General features: G+C 41.2%; 1 protein-coding gene across 7 annotated transcripts in view; it reads left to right on the forward strand.

The window, feature by feature from the left end:
• The window catches only part of ELOVL6 (ELOVL fatty acid elongase 6), a 131,103-nt gene that overhangs the window by 90,507 nt on the left and 18,679 nt on the right, over nt 1-21,917 (forward strand). For 4 of the 7 annotated variants that reach the window (XM_008267482.5, XM_089302593.1, XM_002717122.6 and 1 more), the window contains exon 3: nt 5,815-5,946. The exons of the other annotated variants lie outside the window; for them this stretch is intronic. In XM_008267482.5, coding sequence (XP_008265704.1) covers nt 5,815-5,946 — 132 coding nt within the window. The remainder of the gene's footprint in view (nt 1-5,814; nt 5,947-21,917) is intronic. 7 annotated transcript variants of the gene reach the window in all.

A 21,917-nucleotide genomic window follows, 5' to 3' on the forward strand; every position in this document is an offset into this window, starting at 1 on the left:
TTCCCGACTTGAATCAGCAACTTAAATCTTAAAAGAAATGTGGCCCCACCAGTTTGTTCACTCTCTCAGCTTCAGAGCCTTCTACTTAGAACTAAGTAGATATCAGCCTAAGCAGGAGGTGCGTTCAGGCCTCTTTTTTTTTTTTTTCTTCCTTGCAGCTTGATCTTCACTTTCATGACTCCTTACACCTTGCAGATGGACTTAGCCATAAACACAGTCGTAGGCCTGCGGCACCGGTACCCCGGGTTCTAGTCCCAGTCAGGGCTCCAGATTCTGTCCCAGTTGCTCCTCTTCCAGCCGAACTCTCTGCTGTGGCCCCGGAGTGCAGTGGAGGATGGCCCAGGTCCTTGGGCCCTGCACCCCATGGGAGACCAGGAGAAGCACCTGGCTCCTGGCTTCGGATCGGCACAGCACGCCGGCCACAACGTGCAGGCCATAGCGGCCACTTGGGGGGTGAACCAACGGAAAAAGGAAGACCTTCCTCTCTGTCTAACTCTGCCTGTCAAAAAAAAAAAAAAAAAAAAACAAAAACAAAAACAAGGTCGTTCATGTACGCAATGAAACAGTTGAGGAGGAGCTCTGGCCATCTCCCAAACTGTTCGTTAGCAATTATCCTGTGTTGAAATGCTTCCCACATGAAAGTTTCTCCATTGGGAAAGAGACTTGTTGGACTCTCGCAGGAGTACAAGACAGCTGGCAGAGAGCTTGATGGCAATACCAAGGAGACTTAGCTAAGGAGTGGTTTCAGTGGAATCTCACAAGTTGAAAAAAAAAATGTATTTGAGTTATACACAATTTTTTTAAAGTAGAGAAATAAATGGGTAGGGAAATAAATGAGAGTACGAATTATAAGCAGGAACTTGATCAGCTAATCTGGCAAGGTTAGTAAAGCGTCTCATAGGGAATATTTTGGAACAAGGTGGTATAATAGAGAAAGTCAGATCTTTAAGATGGCCTAATTCCCATTCATTATTTTATTTCTATTCACCTTGATGAAAGAACTGGAAATGGGAAAAAAATACAAATACCAATTAGTGCCATCATAACCAAAATCTGAAAGCTATTGAGTGAGTAAGAGAAATCATGATACTGCTAAGCGGATGTTTTCAGCAGTGTGTAATTAACTTGTGTTCTCAAGGAGGGGGAGAAGACTTGGAGAAAAGTGGTCCAGGCCCAGAAAATGCGGCACTTGAAACATGAAGGTGGCGAGAGTCTTCACCTTTCCACAGTGAACAGTGTTCTTTCTATTCAAAATCATCATGAAATTGAGCAGGAGGAATCAAGCAATTCTTGTGCACTTCAAACACATCTAGTCCCCCCCCCCCCTGTTTTTCTCCTGAAAGTTTGGAGTGGGGGTGTCTGAGGCTCCTTAGCCTAAGTCTGCTCCTTTATAACGTGATAACACTTTACACGCATCGTGAAGTGATGCAGGGGATTAAATGGTAAAACTTTTTAGCATTTTATCTACTCATAAGAGTCACTCAATAAATCATAGTGGTGTGGTTATAGTCACTTTGTAATTTGGAAAAGATAATTCATACTATTTCCTTTATAATGTGATAACACGTTATGACAGATCCAATAGTTCTGTTTGTTAGAGTTGCTTTTTTATTGTTCTCATGCTGTATTAAAATTTCAACTCAAAGATTGATCAGGATTCATTTAGTGGTTGCATTAAATTAGTGCTAGGAAAAAAAGCATAAACATTTCTACAGACAACCTCTTAGCATCATAAAATTAACATTGTCAGTTTAGCTCTAACATCTGCAGGGATAATAACAGTCTATGGCTACGAAAATCATTTAAAAGTTAAAAATGTGAATAGAGGCCTGATTAGGAAAATTGGAGGAAAAGAACATAATTGAGTTAGAGATCCATTTGCGCCACATCCCAGTGCCTTTTGTTAGGAAACATACTTTTGATGGCATGCGACCACTAAGTTTTCTATTATTTTCAAAACAGCACTGTTCACTGCTAAGAAATCAGTTCATGATTTTATATAGAATAAGTGCAAAGTAAGAATCTTAAAATTGATATATTGTATTGCAACATGCAGAGAAGAGATTGTAAATACTGAGACATTATGGCAAGTTTCATTCCCAGATTAGGAAACAAAAAAGTTATATTATACTTGCTCTAAAGCTTGTTTAAAAAGAAAGCTACAACTGTTAAGAGAAATATCAGGCACTTAGAAGAAGAGTATGAACTGTTGGCAGAATTATAAGACAACATTTTTGGCATCACCCAATTACTATCACATTTGTCTAGCTGCAGATTTTTTGCGTTACGCAGGAATGAAACCAGTTACGGTCAGAGTATGAGGCAGTCCTTGGAACTTTTGTAATGCATACACGAAATGATATGGTCACCAGAGTGTGATCTGTTCCTCATGGAAAGGCCATGCAATGGATCCAGAGGGTTATTCAGGCCATTGTGTGTGAACTGTGTGGTAGCCTAGAAAGGCTGATTCTCCAGTTCAGTACCAATGGAATTAAAGTTTTATGCACAACAAGTAGAAAATTATGCATGTCACTAGATGTTGCTTTGGTAAAGGAGTAAAAATGCTGGTTAACAAAATACTGGATTGTCTTTGATTTGGTTTAATAAACATCTTACTAGAAAAATTTAAAAGCTTTTTTATAATTTTAAGCATTTACACGAGAGAGAAAACAGGAGAAAGATTGATGAGTGGCATTGTTCATCACCCCTTTGACCTATCTTGTTTTATCTCTCTTTTGTCTGTTTCCTGGGGCAGTTTAAGGAAAATCCAAAACGGGTATTTTCACACATAAATATTTCAGTGTATATCAATAACTTGTAAATGTCTTTACAATTATGCTTAGGGTCAGCATTTTGGCACAGTGAGCTTAAACTGTCGGCTGCAATGCTGACATCCCATTTAGGACTGCTAATTCAAGTCCTCGCTGCTCTGCTTCCAATCCAGCTCCCTGCTAATGTACCTGGGAAAGCAGCGGAGGATGGCCCACATACCAGGGCCCCTGTCACTCATGTGGGAGACCCAGATGGAGCTCTACAGGCTCCTGGCTTTACCCTGGATGAGCCCTGGCCACTGGGGCCATTTTGGGGTGAACCAGCAGATACAAGATATCTCTCTCTCGTTCATTGTGCTTTTAAATAAATAAATGAGTCTATTTAAAAAAATAAAATAAACTTATCCTTAACAACTTTTTTATTTGTTTTTTCCATTTATCTATTTGAGAGACAGAGAGAATTTCTATCTGTTGGTTACTCCCCGAATAACCACAATGGCTGGGGCTGGGCTAAGCTTTAGCCCAGAGCTGGAATGCAATCCAAATCTGCTATGTGTGGCAGGGACTCAGCTATCTGAGCCATCACTTGCTGCCTCCCAAGGTCTGCACTAGCAAGAGTCTGGAAGCAGGAGCTGGAGCCAACACTCAAACCCATGCATTTTTTATGTTTCTCAAATTGTTTTTACTTTAGAACTGCCCCAGATTTCTACAATATATCACTGACTTCAAGAAATAAGTTCAAATGTCCTGCAGTGTCCCACTTCATTTATACTCCATATACTCTATGAATAGGCAGTCAGATCAGAAATTTTATTAACATTTTATATTAGTATATTTGTCACACTCTATAAACTGCACCTAACTTTTCCAGTTTTTTCAATCCAAATTCCCTCTATTCCTCCTACCCCTCCCAGTCTTTGTAATCAATGTTTTGTGTTCATACTGAGGTGGATTTGTTTTTTGTTTTGTTTTTTAGCTCCCTCATATAAGGAGAATATACAGTATTTGTCTTCCTGTGTTTAGTTAATTCTACTTACATTCTTTCCTCGAGTTCCATCCATATTGCTGCACATGACAAGATTTCATTCATTCTTATGACTGAATGGGATTCCATTGTGTATATAAGCCATATTTTCTTTATCCATTCAACTTTAGCTGGTTCCCTATCTTGGTATTATGAACAATGCTGGAATAAACATGGTGGAGCTGATATCTCTTTACAGTGATTTCATGTCTTTTGTATTTATACCCAGCGGTGGGATTGTTGTATCATATAGCAGGTTCTCTTTAGTTTTTGGAGATATCTCCATACTGTTTTTTGCTAGTGGTTCTGCCATTTATCAGACAAAGAGTTAATGTCCAGAATATATCAGGAACTCAAAAAACTCAACCACAAAACCAACCAGTCCATCCGATTAAGAAAAGGGCAAAAGACCTGAATGGATAGTTTTCAGAAGAAATACAAATGGTCAACCAATGTATGAAAAAACGGTCCATATTGCTAGCCATCAGGGAAGTGCAAATCAAAACCACAGTGTTATCACTTCACTCCTATTAGGATGGCTGTTATCAAAACAGTAATAAATGCTGCTCAGGATGTGGAGAAAGGGCAAATTTTCGGCACTGTTGATGGGAATGTAAATTTGTATAAGCCAAAAATCTTATAGTTTCAGGGCCAGTCTTAATGGTGCAGTGGGTTAAGCCTCCCTTTGCGAGGCTGTCATACCATATCTAGTGCTAGTTTGTGTCCTGGCTGCTCTGCTTCCAATCTAGCATTCCTGCTGATACACCTACGAAAGCAACTGATGATGGCACAAATACATGGGTCCCTGCTACTTACATGGGAGACACAGATGGACCTTCTGGCTGCTGGCTTCTGCCTGGTCCAGCCCTAGCTGTTGCACCCATTTGAAGAGTGAACTAGCAGATAAAAGCTCTCTCTCTCTCTCTCTGACATTCAAATAGGTAAAAAGAATTTTTTAAGTTTATTTTAAATTTGTTTGAAAGGCAAAGTGACAGAGAGGAGAGAGAGAGATCTTCCATCTGTTAGTTAACTGCCCAAATGGCCACAATGGCTAGTGCTGGGCAGGTGGAAGCCAAGAACCTGGAGCTTCATCCGGTCTCCTATGTGGTACGGGGGCCCAAGAACTTGGGCCATTTTCTGCTGCCTTCTCAGGCACATCAGCAGGTAGTCAGATCAGAGGTAGAGCAGCCAGGACTCAAACTGGGCCCATATGGGATGTCTGTGTTGTAGGTAGAGGCTTAACCTGCTATATCCCCCCAATGAAATTTTTTAAAAGAAATTAGTTTAGCTTCAAATATGGATGGTTTTGTGTTCCCCTATTGCATTCATACCTGACAGTCATGCCTATTCCTGATGATAGTATTGGAATTTAGTACTTGACATCTTTGGCAGAGAGGATTTCAGGAATCCATGGTGGAGAAGTCGTGAGTCATGTAGGTTGCGTACAAGCTCTTTTTAGTATCATTAGCCTGTTAGGAAGAGACACCTCTAAATGGCTTTCTTGTTCCAAGACAGTCCTGCTATTTGTTTTTTTTTAAGCATTTCGCTTATTAAAATCAACTCAACAAACTCGAAAGAATAAAATCAATCCTGTCATCAAAAAGGTAACTTTGTACTGCCGTACTGTTACTGAAATTTGAATCATAAAGCCTAAAAAAGAAAAGACAATTCTTCGAAAATTTCATGGAAAACGTGTATTATGAAAAAAACCCTATACATGGACTTTGAATTTTGTTGCACCAAAGTAACCTTGTCTTTTCCTGTCATTTTCCACAAACTTTTGGAAGCAGCTTTATAGCCAGCTCTGACAAGGAGATGTCCGTTAATTTGCTGTATGAACTAACTCATAGAGGGATTTTTCCATTCAGCACCTGGGCGCTTGTCTTCACTGAAGGGCTGCCTTCCCAAGGGTCTGTGCTCAATTACAATAAGGGAAACTGGCATAAAGGTTGATGCTTCCTAATAAACAAAAATAAAGGATTCTGTTTTCTAAGGTTTCATTTGTTTGTTTGCTTATAGGAAGAAATCTTTCCTGTTTTCTGCTCTGTATGCTGCCTTTATATTTGGTGGGAGGCACCTAATGAACAAACGGGCGAAGTTTGAACTGAGGAAGCCGCTAGTGCTCTGGTCTCTGACCCTTGCAGTCTTCAGGTAGGTTTCCTTTCCCTTTTTTTCCTCTTAATAAAGTCATTCAATTTGATCAGAGAGCAGTTATGGGACATCTTACTCTATATCTGATATGTTTTGATTATTCAGTGCATTGATGGCATGGCATGAGAAAGAACATGAATTTGCAACCGGATTTGCCACGATCTACTCAAACTCTTCTTTTCTGAGTTCTCAAGTCATCTCTTTCTCTGTCTAATAATCCATGCCCTGATCCAGTTAGTGCAGTAATCCAATTCATCTGTTAGGACTAGAAACGATGTGTGACTTTCACTACTTTTGTTGCATAAATACATTTGTAGGGCTAAATGGAAAGCCACAGGAGGGAACTGTTGGAATCCGTTGGTTAGCAGAGTTCAGATGTCATAAGCATGCTGTTACTAATATTTAATCAAAAAAAATGGCACCCAGGCAGAGAAGGAGCAGGCTTTGTCTTTGTCAGCTCCACTAGACCAGAGAGCACTTTGGCTGTGCATCTCCAGTCACAACCTCCATCCCTGTTCCCTGACCCGACTCTCGAGCATGTGTGTATGTAGCTAGTTCTCAGTTTGCACCTTGCAGATCTCAACATAGAGCCTTTTAGGACCAAGCCTCGTCTCTCCAGACATAGCTGTCAGCCAACATGCAGACATATTCCTCCTGAGGCATTAAGGAGTGTTTCTAGTCATCATATTGATGTGCCGGCCATCACAAGACTAATCAGCATGCAGCTGGTGTCCAGCCATGTGCCAAAATTTACCTACTGCACTAACAACAAGACACCTGTTCTTGTGTTTTACTTGTCAAAAGCAGCACATGGCCGGCACCGCGGCTCACTTGGCTAATCCTCTGCCTGAGGCACTAGCACACCAGGTTCTAGTCCCAGTCAGGGCATGGATTCTGTCCTGGTTGCCCCTCTTCCAGTCCAGCTATCTGCAGTGGCCAGGGAGTGCAGTGGAGGATGGCCCAAGTGCTTGGGCCCTGCACCCGCATGGGAGACCAGGAGAGGCACCTGGCTCCTGGCTTCGGATCAGTGCGGTGCACCAGCCGCAGCGGCCATTGGAGGGTGAACCAACAGCAAAGGAAGACCTTTCTCTCTGTCTCTCTCACTGTCCACTCTGCCTGTCAAAAAAAAAAGGGGGGGGGACAGCACGTTTAGGGCTAAGCTTGGTGGAGCCGGGGGAGGGGCAAATTCTGATACACTATAGAACTATGAACTACAATTTTTATAGGTATTCATTTGTATTTTCTCATCTTCTATGGTAACTGTTCTGTTAAACAGAAACAGTTGGTATCATTAAAAAATGTCATTAGTCACTTACTGCTTCCTAATGATGATCAAGCAGGAATAGGATTTTGCCATTAAACTCTGGTAATTAATATAGATGCACTCTGTTAGATCCCTGCACAGAAACACCCCTGTTCTCACCACTTCTGAATACACTTTTTATTTCAGTGCACTTTGTAAGGTTGCATGTACCCATGCTGTGAATCTGTCACTAAATGCTGTTCCAGTGAAATCTATATCATATCATGATTCTGTAAAACAAAGTAGCATTTTATTTTAATTCATGTCTCTGGTTGACAAAGCTTGAGCCATATATGATAGTTAGAAATTTAAGAGGGACGTGATTTCTCTTCCAAGGAGGTCTTTCTGCATTTTACCAATTTTCCATTGTTCCCGGAGCCTTTATTTTTTTGTTATTTTAAACTTTAAGACATTTGAGAGTCAAAAGTGCACAATGGCCTGTGCACTGGTGACCCAGCTTAAAGGGTTTTCAGCTCTTGGCAATTCACGTTTCCTCTTTACCCTGCAGAGTCCCCCTTACCACCACATGATGCAGGCAATAATTCTGAAAGAAACGATACCATGGCTGAAACTTAAGTGCTCTTTTGTGGAAAAAAAAATGAAAACTTTATCATTGTCTTCTAATAATTGTCTCATTAGTCATAAAAACTAACAATTAGACTTTTTCATGAAATGTTTAAATCTTTCCTGTTGTCTCTTAAATGATTTTTAAGTTAATCATTAAGATTCTTATCAAATAAAATCTGTAGGGATTTCCATTTATCTTTCTTTTAACTTGGAGTGTTCTTCATTTTCTCTCCTTCTGTCTCTTCCTCTGATAACCAACCTCTTGAAGACACCAAACCATTTAGTCTGTTGTTTCGCCGCACTGGGTTTGGCTTCATTGCCTTCTTCTAAACCCTGTATTTCATGTTTTTAAAAATCTTTGTTAAGCTTTATGAAACGGGATTTACCAAGGGAATTGGCTCGTGTGTGCCCAGTATGTTTTGAATTGGTAGGTAGATCTAGAAGGGTGGTTAAATTTAGGCTTAATACTTGACAAGACTTTCTGTAAGAAGAAATTTGCTTTCATCAGCTCTTTAGTTCTTTTGAAATATTCATGGTTTTGGTAAAATCTGAATAAATGCTTGATTCTTTGCCCATATTTGCCATTTAAAAAAATTGTTTAACTGCCCATGGGCAATAAAGTTTATTCTCTTAAGTATTATGACAAACTCATGAATTTATACTTTCTATGTGTCAGTGATTTTGAGTTAAATTTGATTTTTGATATTTTATAGTCTAGAACTACTCTTTCTGATGCTGGTGTCTTTTTGTGTTTTTGTATGGGAAGATGTTCCAAACTCACCAACCCACAGTTCTGTTGTTCAGAACTGGGATCAGCCATTCTCCAAACAGCCCTAGTTCCTTTTGGGGGTGGCAGATAATATTTAAAACCATTCTGAATACTGCGGGTGGTAGATGGTGCTTTTTTGTTATTTGTAAGCCTTTCAGAAATGGAAACTTATTTTTTTAAAAGAAATATATCCAAAGTTGATACTGCTACCTCCAATTCAAATTTAAGTCGAGAAAAGCTTTACTTAACTAACCTCTTATTTCTCCTCCCATTCATGCCAGCTCTACCTGCAATGCCACAGAGTAACCCCCTTGATCCTGATATTGTGAACAAGATTTTGGAAAACATTGATATTAGAAGGTCCATTGCCACCCACAGGAGCTCTGATTCTGCCCTCCACACTTCAGTAGTCATGCAATCATTAGCAGTAGGTCATAGAGGAGTTTTATGACATGCTACTTTGTTAGCATTGTCTTTGTTTCTAGCTATCTGAGACTGGAATCTGCCAGGTGGGATCCGCCTAGTCTCAAACCACAGAAATAGGACAGGAAATGAATCTCTTAACTCCTATTGAAAAATCAAGAGCAGGAGCAGGGGTATGGCTCAGTTGTGTCCTACACTGAGTGCCGGGGTTGAAGTCCAGGCTCTGCTCCTATTCCTGCTTCCTGATAATGCACACTCCAGAAGGCAGTGGTGACAGCTCAAGTAGCTGGATCTCTGCTACATAAGTGGAAGACCTGAGTTCAGTTATTTGCTCATAGCTTTAGCCTGACTTTGGTACCAATTGGTGCAGGCATTTGGGGAGTGAGAGTAGATGGATGCTGCCCTTTTTTTCAGTCTGTCAGTCTCTCAGATAAACAAGTAAATAAGTAAATCAATCAATAAAAATTTTTGAAAAGAAAAACCTGAGCAATAATAAAAATAAGAAATGACAACTTTCTGTTCTTTGAAAGTAAGATAGAGTACGTAAGCAGGAGTCTGTACATATTGGCCTTCTCTGGGTGATCTTGGTTTCATGCCCATTCTCTCAGTGTTATTAATAGTCACTCCCCACTCACTCTAAAAATGGCCCAACTTAAATGATAAATCAAATGATATTCTGTATGTAACACACTGAGAAATTATATTGGCTTCATAAAACAGCAAAAGTCAGAAAACCAGTGACCACTTGCGAGCTTGTAGCTTACACATCTTCATTTTTCATATTGACCCTCTCATCCAGTTTCATCTCCTGTCTACATTTCTGAACATTTGACTCATCGTTACTCAAATTTAAAACCAGATTCATTTTTATTTCCCCTTATCAAAATTTATCTCACCCTAGTAAACATCTTTTAAGTCTTCAAAAGCTTTTATTTGCAAATAACTCTCATTGAACCAGTCACCAACTTGGATTTATTCTCTTTTTAACATCTTAGGTATCTGTCTTACTTCCTCATTTCCTCCCCAAAAATTCCAGTCCTGGTTTGCATTACTTCACATCTTCAGTATTGTAATAACCTATCAGTGTCCCTCAAATGCTTTCTCCAGCCAAGCTTTCCTGCATGCATCAACAGGGAGCTGGGTCAGAGGCGGAGCAGCCAGGACTCAAACCAGCCAACTTAATACGATGTGCCACAAACGCCAGCCCCAAGGGCAGGGATTTTGATCTACTTGATTTCCTGGTGTGTCTCTAGTGTCCAAGTGGGTACTTAACAAATATTTCTTTGTAAAAATTGAATAAAGGAGATGAAGAGAGGAAACTTATTAACAATGGTCTACATTTCTTTCCAAATGGAGAAATAGAGACATGTTTCCATTTTTCTCTGGAATCCAGGGACTCACTACTGGGAGTTTCTGGTATTTCTAAGAAAATAATAATGAATTAAGTAAGTGCATGATATTTCTGCCTTTTAAAGTTAAAAATGTCCCAGAAGGAGGGAGAATCCCGATGCGCTGTGAATGGGGGCTTACTGGTGAGAAGCCCAGAAATGTCCCTCTACTTTGCAAATGGTGCTGTGGGCGTCGGTCACGGGAGACAGATCTGGCCTGTCCTTTGCTTGGCTGTTGCTGATCAGCACTGACCTGAAGGTCATCCTGTTTCTGCAGACTTGCTGAGACCAGTGTCAGTGTGGTGTGTGCAAACACGACAAAGAACTGCAGGTTTCTGTACGCGTAGACACAGGACAGCTTCTCATTCTCCTCATATGTTCCATGGACTTGACAAGCTTTGCATATTTACTGTTGGAAAAGCTATCCACCAGTTATGTGTTTATTAAACACTTTCCTTTTACAGTTATATTAGTGAGGATTTTCTGTGCAGGAAAACTGAAAACCACAGAAAAGCTCACACTCCAAGTCTTTAATATCACTCCCCACAGATATTTACTGTTAAAATGTTTTTATCATCAGTTTAATTATCTATAATACAGTCCATACATCTGAGTTCAGAACAAATATGACTTCCATAATATCTTGATCTTACAGGTGCTGTAACAACTTGAAACAGCTGACATGTAAGATTTTTTTTTTTTTAAGATTTTATTTATTTGACTGGTAGAGTTACAGACAGTGAGAGGGAGAGACAGAGAGGAAGGTCTTCCTTCCATTGGTTCACTCCCCAGATGGCCGCAATGGCCAGAGCTGTGCAGATCCGAAGCCAGGAGCCAGGAGCTTCTTCCAGGTCTCCAATGCGGGTACAGGGGCCCAAGCACTTGGGCCATCTTTTATTTCTTTCCCAGGCCATAGCAGAGAGCTGGATTGGAAGAGGGGCAGCTGAGACTCGAACCAGTGCACATAGGGGATGCTGGCACCACAGGTGGATGATTAACCTACTGTGTCACGGCGCCAGTCCCATAAGATGTTTTAAATCATTTTACCATGCTTATTTAAATAGCTGGAATTCTATAGCTTTCCTGAAACTTGGTTGAAAAATAGCATGACTGTTCTAGACGAGTTGTAAGATAATTGAGGGTGTAAGTTTAATGACACCTGTAGCATTTGTTAATTGTTTTGAATTAAGAATGAGTTAGGGATCACAGTCTCACTTTGAAATTCCTTAAAGGATCCTTCTTGCTTAGCAGCGTTTGCTTTGATTGTGTGTCCTTAGCTATAGGAATTTGAACTAGAAAATGGATACTTTAAAAAACCCTTCAGGGGTTGGCCATCTGTGGTACAGTGGGTTAAGCCACCACCTGCGACCCCAGCATCTTGTGTGGGTGTTGGTTCAAGTCCTAGCTGCTCCATTTCTGATCCAGCTCCCTGCTAATTCACCTGGAAAAGCAGCTAAAGGTGTCCCAAATGCTTGGGTCCCTACACCCACGCAGGAGAATCAGATGGAGCTCCAGGCTTCTGGCTTCAGCTTGGCCCAGTCCTGGATGTTGTGGCCATTTGGGGAGTGAACCAGTGGATGCAGGATCTCTCTCCCTTTCTCTCTCTGTAATTCTGCCTCAAATGAACAAGTAAATCTTTAACAAAAACCAAATCCTTCAGATCTAAGGAATGAACATTTTATGAAATTTCCTAACTACATAATCTGGAAGGTATTAAATGATGCTGATATTATTATTGAGCTAAAGTAACCGCAGTGGTAGATTGGCAGGTGAAAACATTAAAATAAATAAAATAGCTTAGAAAAGTACTAGGAGTTTTTATCCTAGAGGTTACCATTAATGAGCAGAGAATTAGATGACACTTCCTTGTTAGTCTGGTTGTCCTCAAGATATGGAGTTGAGTGGAGCAAGTAGGAAAGAAATGGGTCAGGATTTGGTGGAGAAACACTGGTCATGCACCCTCTCTGCTGCTGTTAAATCAATGAAAACCTCACTCCTGAATATAATGCCTTTCACATGTGAAATAACTCTTGCAGGTTGCTTACAATCCCAGCATTGAAAGTATTGACAACTCTTTCGTGAAATCTCTATTTTTATTCTGTTTCCACCAAGAGCTTCAAATAGTAATTGCTCATCTATTTTTGATGATGCTGTTGTACTGACAGGTGGCCCACATCTCACTTAGTCTTGCATAAGGCAGAGGAAGCCCAGTTTTCCTCCCCTGCAACCAGCAATTCTTCTAGCCAGTGCTGCCAGTAGGTGGTTTCGGCTAATTGGTAACTAGGTCTCCCTGGAATTCATTTCCTACCATTTGTTTCAAGGAATTTCACTTGTGCGAGTTGGTGTGGACTGTTTGATCCCTTCTTAGTATCACTTCTCACTAAATTGTTGTGCTTTCTGGAGGCTGTGCTGTGCAAGCAGTCATCACTATGCATTATCATTTTGTAGTTCTTAGAATTTTCAGAGCCCTGTGGTTTTGACCTCAGTCTATGTAATTAAAATGATTGATTTGGGACATAATACTTCATTGCTCACACACCACAGTTTTCTAACAACATAATAAAGCAATGATTTCCTATTACTGCTTTCATTGAATTGCTAAGAGTACAATGGTAGAGAAGTAGGTGGCTTTTTATATATTTTTTTGTTGTTTTGAGATGTAGATGAATGTCATTGACTTAGTGAATATGCAGCTGCAAGAGATTGTTAATTGATTCCTGGTATCTCTATTAACCCAGAGCTGGAGCAGAAAATTTCAATACAGCTTAATAGAATGCTTTATGTTTTGCAGAAATTTTGAATCATTAGCTATTCAGAGCTGTCTTATCCAGGAGCCAAGGATTTGGGTTCTCTGAAAGGATTTAGCTTTAAATTGGAGTTTATACTAGCTTGCTGCAACACACACACACACACACACACACTGTCTAGGACAAGGCTGCAGAGCTGAAGAGAGAAGAAATGGGAAGAAAATCTAGTTTCCAACTTTCATAAGAATGTAGTTAAAACTGAAAATTTTCCAGTCTCAAGTGAACAGCCTGGCTCTGGCTCTTTCTGTCCCATATATTTTTGCTGAAACCAAACCCATTTTTTTCATCACATCTCTAGAGACAGAATCATACTTGAGTGTTCACTGATTGGCACCTCTAGGATGTATATGCAATTCTGTCCTCCTTATGGCCATAGGTTCTTAATTTCATAGCGTAGAGACAGGTAAAAGTGGTTTTTTTTTTTTAAGTTTTTTCATTTTTTTAACATGTTAAGATTTATTTAAGGTGAATAAATTTCGTGTATTTCATATATACAAATTTAGGAGCAAAGTGACACTTCCTACCCCACCCCAGCTTTCATCTGCCCACTCTCCCACCCTATCCCTTCTTTCTTATTTTTAATTTTTATAATGACATACTTTCAGTTTCTTTTATAATCAAAAGATTAACCCTCCACTAAGTAAAGAATTCAACAAGTAGTAAGAAGAAGAAAACACTGTTCTACAACAGTAGAGACAATGGCTGTAAACAATAATCCATTCTCAAAAATGTCAGTTTCACGTCTACATTACATTTTTTTTGTACTCTATTAGTTAGAGTTACAACAGATCAGGGGAAACATGTGGCATTTGTCTTTTTGGGACTTGCTTATTTCACTTAGTAAGGTTTCCAGTATCATAAGACAGGATTTCATTTATTCACAGCTGAGTAATAGTCTATATATAGCACATTTTCTTTATCACATCTTAGCTATTGTGAATTGAGCTGCAGTAAACATGCAGTAAACAAAACTTTTTTTGTTTTGTTGTTGTTGTTTTTGACAGGCAGAGTTAGATAGTGAGAGAGACAGAGAGAAAGGTCTTCCTTCCGTTGGTTCACTCCCCAAATGACCGCTACGGCTGGCGCGCTGCGCCAATCCGAAGCCAGGAGCCAGGTGCTTCCTCCTGGTCTCCCATGCGGGTGCAGGGCCCAAGCCCTTGGGCCATCCTCCACTGCACTCCCGGGCCACAGCAGAGAGCTGGCCTGGAAGAGGAGCAACCGGGACAGAATCCGGCGCCCCGACCGGGACTAGAATTCAGGGTGCCGGAGCCACAGGCGGAGAATTAGCCTAGTAAGCCGCGGCACTGGCCACAGATAACTCTTTAATCTGCTGATTTCATTTCCTTGGGGTAAATTTCCAGGCGCGGGATGGCTGGGTCATATGGTAGATCTATTTTCAGCTTTCTGAGGTATCTACATACTATCTTCCACAATGACTATATTAATTTTCATTCCCATCAACAGTGGATTAGGGAACCTTTTTCCCCACATCCTCACCAGCTTTTATTGTTTTTTGATTCCAGTGTGAAAGCCATTCTAACTGGGGTGAGTTGAATCCTCATTATGGTTTCAATTTACATTTCCCTGATGCCTTGTGATCCTGAGCACTTTTTCATGTGTCTGTTGACCATTTGGTTTTATCTTTTGAAAAATGCCTACCCAAGCCACTTGCCTTATTATTAAAATTAAAGGCAAATACACATTTTCCTGCCTCATATGTTTCTTTCTTGTTGTACATTGACTATTTCCACTTCCTTCCATCTTTACTTGACCCGTGAATATTTTATTGATCCTCTTTCTGCCATCCCTTTATAATACACTCTGCACTTCTTTCTTCAAGTTCACATGCACAGGATAAGATTGCAGAGAGAATTGGATCTGAATCTAATGGTGAACCATGAAAGCCCAATGTTCTTTGACTTTCAAGAGAACTGCCTCGTGTGGCCAGGTGCAGAGGAGCTGGGCCATGTCTGTTCTCCTGCATCCCGAGCCCCCCCACACCGTGTGATTCAGTGATTTCTCAAGGCAATCAGTGATTGGGTGCTGCATCTTGCAAGCCATATGTGGTAATCAGATGTGTAGAATACTCTTGGTGATAATGGGCAGAAGTTACATCCTTTATGAGTGGTGGTTGAGACATATGTAAAGAGATCATTTAGATCATATTCCACTTCCACTTTTCTTTCTCAGCATCGGCCCAGACTACTCCTGACCATTACTGGCACTTCAGGAATAAACTAGTGCATGACCATTTTCTCTGTCTGCATCTCTATCTCTTCCTTTCAATTTTTTTAAGGTAAATAAATAGTTTTCATCTATTATAATTGCTGATGAATTTATTAAAAAGAAACCTGTAACATGTTCTATAAATCCTAAATAGAATTAAAATATTCATTAAAAAGGGGCCAGCACTGTGGTGCAGTGGGTTAACACCCGGGCCTGAAGCACAGCTTGCCATATGGGCACTGGTTTGAGACCCGGCTGCCCCACATCCGATCCAGATCTCTGCTGTGGCCTGGGAATGCAGTGGAGGATGGCCCATGTGCTTGGGCCCCTGCACCCATGTGGGAGATCCGGAGGAAGCTCCTGGCTCCTGGCTTCGGATCTGCACAGCTCCGGCCGTTGTGGCCAATTGGGAAGTGAACCATCTGATAGAAGACCTCTCTCTCTCTCTCTCTCTCTCTCTCTCTCTGCCTCTCCTCTCTCTGTGTAACTCTGACTTTCAAATAAATAAATACATCTTTTAAAAAAATCTTCATTAAAAGTTTAGTAAAACTATATATTTGTAAGTTTTTTTCAGAAAGGCTGGAATCCAAAAAAAAAAAAAAAAGCAAAACAACCAAATTGACTCTGCTTACAAAGGACAAAATGAGCAAACTTTTGACTAAACAAAGCTACAAGAAATCCCTTTGATTAGAAGTATTGTAGATATTAAGAGTCATTTAAATTCATTCTTCATCCCACCATGAATCTTTTTGTTCCTTAACCTAAAAGTGTAGCTGTGGTTTAATTAAGTATGTGGACAAGGTGAAGGTAAATCTCTTTGCGGTGACAGTAAGGACAGGTGCACACTAAGAAACCCATTGAGACACTGGCAGACACAGGTCTGTTGCCAGGGTCGGTGGGGCTTGGAAACCTTCCGGAAGTCTTTCCTTGTTTCCTATATTGGATCAAGTCCAAGCGTGAGAATAATTACTCTTTAGAGCTGCCAAGTTGTCAGGCCATTCAAATGACTCTGGACTTGGAAAAAATTATGAGTCAAGGTGCAAGACTAGTGTCTGAAATCTATAAGAGCTATTTCTAAAGGAGTGATTTGCTCAGAAGTGGTCTGTTTGCTTTGACTACTAAGAATGCAATATAGAGAACAATCTAATCAAAACCACAGAAAATCTGGCTCATCCACTCCTAGGCTGCCGCAGTAATAAAAGGGTTGAGGATTTCAGTTAGGCCAACTTTTGACTGTTAGGTAATTCATCAAGCCCTCCCCACAGGTGGGCGCCAGGGTGGAGGGAGTGGAAACTCTCAATATTGAATCAAAGGTGTTTATTGTTCAGAAAATTCTTCTTCCAAAAAGTAGGCCCTGGTTTAAAGTTGAACAGGCTCCATCTATTGAAAACAGAAAGTTACAGATTTTCCTCTGAATTTCCAAACCTGAAAACCCATTTAGATGGCATATCTAATTGATATAGCCCCTGTCTCACTCTTCCTCACAGCAGTCCTACGAAGAGAATGCTAGTAAAGTGGGGTCACATTTTTAGAAATGGAGAAGTCCCTTGAATATTTGAAAATAATGAAGTATTTCAGTACTTTCACAAATCAAGATGGAAAAACTTTGCTGTGGGGCTGGCGCAAGTGCCACTTGTAGGCCACTTGCATCAAAATCTGGAATGGTGATTAAGAATTCCCATTTCAGGATCCTCCCTCAAAGCTACTAAATTGGAGCCGCTGGAATAGGTTCTGGTGTGGGGTGACTATAATTCACAATAACCTATTTTATAGTTTGCTCAGAATTACAAGAAAGCTTGTAGTTTCCAAACATAAAGAAATGTAAAGAGATGAAAATGCTCATCACCCTGATTTGATCAGTACACGTTGTATACAGGTATTGGAATATCCATCAGTAGGAGGGGCCTTCAAAGTGTTTGCAGGAAATGCAGAGTTTGAAAAAACTGTGGGTCTGTGAAATGTTGGTACCAAAATAAACTAATCTTTTTAATCTTTTTTGAAGCACCCTCACATGTACAATTGCACATTGATTAAATACAGGTAAATAAGAAAAAATGTAAAAGTTGAACCTATAAAGTCTTCAGAAGATTAATATGAATAAAAACATTAGAGCCCCTGAAGGTGGAGCCTGGAAGCCTGCGTGTTCTGCGATTTGCCGTCCGGTAAAATTTCCTTAGTATTCCGGGACTTCTGTGTCCCTCAGATAGGACTCTTCCCCCCACCCCAGAGTCAGGGCCTCCTTTATGAACCGTCCCTACTGAACAGCTAAAGGCCATCAGGATGTGTTCAGCAGGTGACAAGCACAGTGCATGGTGTGCCGCTCTGGGTATCAGACTGTGTCTCTGGACTGCTCGGCATACTTGCTCCTTACTCGTGTATTTCTTAGTGTGTTTCTGACATTCTACAGCCATCTTCTCCCCCATCATGGACTACTAACTGGAGACTTGCACCTGAGATAGCATCACTGCGCTGGTGACCTTTCACTTCAGGAAGTAACTATCTAAGTGGGCTTCCTTCTTAGCCTAATGTCATCTCTGCAGAGCCATGAGAGGCACAGCAACCCCAAAATAGCATCTAATCCCCCTCCTGTGACATCCTATGAGGGCAATGTCTCCAGGACACCACACGCCCCTCCAAACACATGCACATGTAAGTTTCCCATCTCTTCAAGTCCTTGTTTCATTAGTCTACATGTGCCTTCCTAGATGTTCTGTCTACCTCAAATTCAACATAGTTCAAAATGGAGTTTGTTGTTGTTGTTGTTTGTTTTTTGACAGGTAGAGTTACAGACAGTCAGAGAGACAGAGAGAAAGGTCTTCCTTCCGTTGGTTCACTCCCCAAATGGCTGCTACGGCCGGAGCTACGCCGATCCGAAGCCAGGAGCCAAGTGCTTCCTCCCTGTCTCCCACGTGGGTGCAGGGCCCAAGCACTTGGGCCATCCTCCACTGCCTTCCCAGGCCGCAGCAGAGAGCTGGATTGGAAGAGGAGCAGCCGGGACTAGAACCCAGTGCCCATATGGGATGCCGGTGCTACAGGTGGAGATTAACCAAGTGAGCCACGGCGCCGGCCCCCAAAGTGGAGTTTTATAAAACGGTTTTTAGCCAGTCCTATCAACTCCCCATGAGACCAAAATGCATATCCATTGTCACCATGTACTAGCTACCATCATTTGCTTTGGAAGTGAGAGATAAAGTATCTTTCTAAATGTCCTCTCTGACCACTTATATTACAATAATAATAAAAATTTACTAACATTATCATTATGCATATTTGTTACTAATATTATAGTGTAGTCCATTTTCCATATAGCAGCCTATGTTATCTTCAAAAAATATAGGTCATATTATGTAACTCTCCTGGTTAGCTCCTACCAGTGGTGTTTGCATTTGATCTAGCCAGTTACGTTGCTAGTTGCCCATGTCCCATATTGAAGTGCCTTGGTTTGAGTCTGAACTCCACTCCAAATTCCAGCTTCCAGCTAGTACAGTTCCAGGGAGGTGGCAGCTGATGGCTGAAATAATTGTGTTCCTGCCACCCACATGAGAGATCGCTGTTGCATTCCTGGCTTTAGTTTTGTTGTGACTCAGCCTTGGGTATTGTGGGCATCTGAGAGCTCAGTCTCTGTCTCTTTGCCTCTCAAATAAAGTACTTAATTATTTTTTTAGAGGTTCATTTTATTCTTTATTTGAAAGTCAGAGTTACACAGAGAAGGAGAGGCAGAGAGAGAGAGGTCTTCCGTCCACTGGTTCACTCCCCAACTGGCCACAACAGCCGGAGTTGTGCTGATCCAAAGCCAGGAGCTAGGAGCTTCTTCCCGGTCTCCCATGAGGGTGCAGGGGCCTAAGGACCTGGGCCATCTTCTACTGCTTTCCCAGGCCACAGCAGAGAGCTGGATCAGAAGCAGAGCAGCCAGGACGCGAACCCATGTAGGACAGAGGCACTGCAAGCGGTGGCTTCACCTACCCACTATGCCACAGTGCCAATCCCAGTACTTATTTTTCAAAACCAATCCTTCCAATGCTTGTACAGTGCAGTTAGGGTAAAATGAGTTGTATTATTTTTAATTATTAATATTTCTATCTCTGTGACCTATAGAATCCTGAACTGTCCTGAAAGTTCTGGTCCTCACCTATGGCTCACCTGTTAAACTGCATCTCATTCCAGCCCTGACAGCACCAGCTTCGCTGGTCTCGGATGTCCAACATGCCCAGTTTATTCATGCTTTGCAAGTTTGTCAGTTTCCCTGATAGGTATGTTCTTCTCTAGATCCTGCTGGAGTGACTCCTTTCATTTGTCCATTTTCAGATTACGTGTTACCTCTTCTGAGATTCCTTGTCATCTCAGTAGAAGACCTCCCTGCCCTTGTCCTTAAACACTGTCACTCACCCCATTTTATCATTATGACACTTACCACTCCCTGAAACTATTATGCGATTTTTTAATGTATTTGTGATTCTCTTCTAGAATATAGACTTTGTGAAAATAGATTTCTTGCATCTATATCTTTTTTTAAAAAGATTTATTTATTTATTTGAAAGGCAGAGTTATGGGGCGGGGCGGGGGAGAGGAGAGGGTGAAAGAGAGAGAGAGACCCTCTCCAACCACTGATTCACTCCCCAAATGGCTGCAACAACCAGTGTTGGGCCAGGCCAAAGCCAGAAACCAGGAGCTTCATCCAGGTCTCTTGCTCAGATGCAGGGGCCCAAACACTTGGCCCCTCCTCTGCTGCTTTCCCAGGTGCATTAGCAGGGAGCTGGATCTGAAGTGGAGCAACTGGGACTCAAGTTGGCACCTATATGTGATGCTGGCACTGCAGGTGATGGCTTAACCTGCTGTGCTACAATGCCAACCCCTTTTCTTTACTTAATCCCTTGATACTAAAAATAACCTAATATATAGTGGCACAGAGTAAATTCTTTTAAGCGAATTAAGCCAAACAGTAACAATTTACTTTATCAGAATCAGATTTGCTCAGGTGGGAGCCTAGCTTCTTGTCTCCATATTCAGGGAAGTGTCACTAGTTCTGCTATTTACATGTAACAATACCTGAAAGGCCACCTTAATTTGAGATTTCCTTGGAGTTGCCAAAAAGATTTGTGGATGTCGATTGAGTCCAAATGAAAAGTTGATACAGCTTGTCATATGTAGTTAAATATGATGAATTATGGAGGACAGTTCTGGTTTCAGCCACATCCTCTCTTGTACTTTGTAGCAAGGTCCAGGATCCTTGCACTAAGGTTTACTCTTTTCAGCACTCCTTATGAACACATGTACTTTGTAGATTAAAGTGCTGAGTCACTGTCCGGCAGGATGCTGGCGGTGGCCATGTGGTCCCGGTGCTCAGTGTTTCTATTCCACTTGCTCTATCGGCATGTTCCCACCTCAGTGCCAAAATGCTTGTGTGCAACCCCACCCTGCCTGCCTGAGTGATTGCGTGTTTCAGGCTAATACATTCACTGTTAGAACCTTTGAACTTCAAGGCACAGGAATGGAGGTGCAGAGATATCCAAGGCCCTCATTCAGTGCTTTTGATGAGGTAAAATAGGGGAAAAAAGCATAAAGCTTATCTTCTTAATCATTTTTATGTGTGTAGTTCTATAGTGTTAATTATATTTGCATTGCTGTACAAACACTGTAGAACTTTATCATCTTGTAAAACTGGAATTCTGTACCCATTTAAAGAAAACTCCCCATTTCCACCTCCACCCAGCTCCTGAAAACCACCGATCCCTTTCTCTATCTACAGATTTGACTCCTTCAGATTCCTTGTAAGCTGAGTCATACAGTATTTATGGCTTTGTGACTGTACTTAATGTCTTCAAGGCTCAGCTACGTTATAGCATGCATCAGACGTTTCTTTCAAAGGCTGAATAGTATCCCATTTTGCATTTGCACCACATTTAGTTTTTCCATTCCTTTATCATTGGTCACTTGGGTTGCTTCCCTGTCTTAATTATTGTCAATAGTGCTGTAATGAACATGCATATAAAAATATGTCTTTAGGACCTTGCTGTCAATTTTTTTGGTTATATGTACCTAGAAATGGGATTGCTGAGTTACTTGATTATTCTAATTATTTTAATGATTTTATTTTTATTTATTTGAGAGATAGTTATAGACAGTGAGAGGGAGAGACCGAGAGAAAGATCTTCTGTCCGCTGGTTCACTCCCTAGATGGCCGCAAGGGTCGGAGCTGTGCCAAACTGCAGCGAGGAGCCAGGAGCGTCTTCCAGGTCTCCCACATGGGTGCAAGGGCCCAAGGACTTGGGCCATCTTCTACTGCTTTCCCAGGCCATAGCCCAGCGCTGAATGGGAAGAAGAGTAGCCAGGACTAGAACCGGTGCCCTTATGGGATGCCAGGATCGCAGGCGGAGAACTAACCTACTGCGCCACAGCACTGGCCCCTTGAGTATTCTATTTTTAATTTTGTGGTGGAAACTGCCATGCAGTTTTCCACAGTGTCTTTGTACTCTCCCTCCAACAGTGCA

This window comes from Oryctolagus cuniculus, chromosome 8 (genome assembly GCF_051225735.1).
Source record: "Oryctolagus cuniculus isolate XC-2025 breed Fujian yellow rabbit chromosome 8, ASM5122573v1, whole genome shotgun sequence".
NCBI classification, from domain to species: Eukaryota; Metazoa; Chordata; class Mammalia; order Lagomorpha; family Leporidae; genus Oryctolagus; species Oryctolagus cuniculus.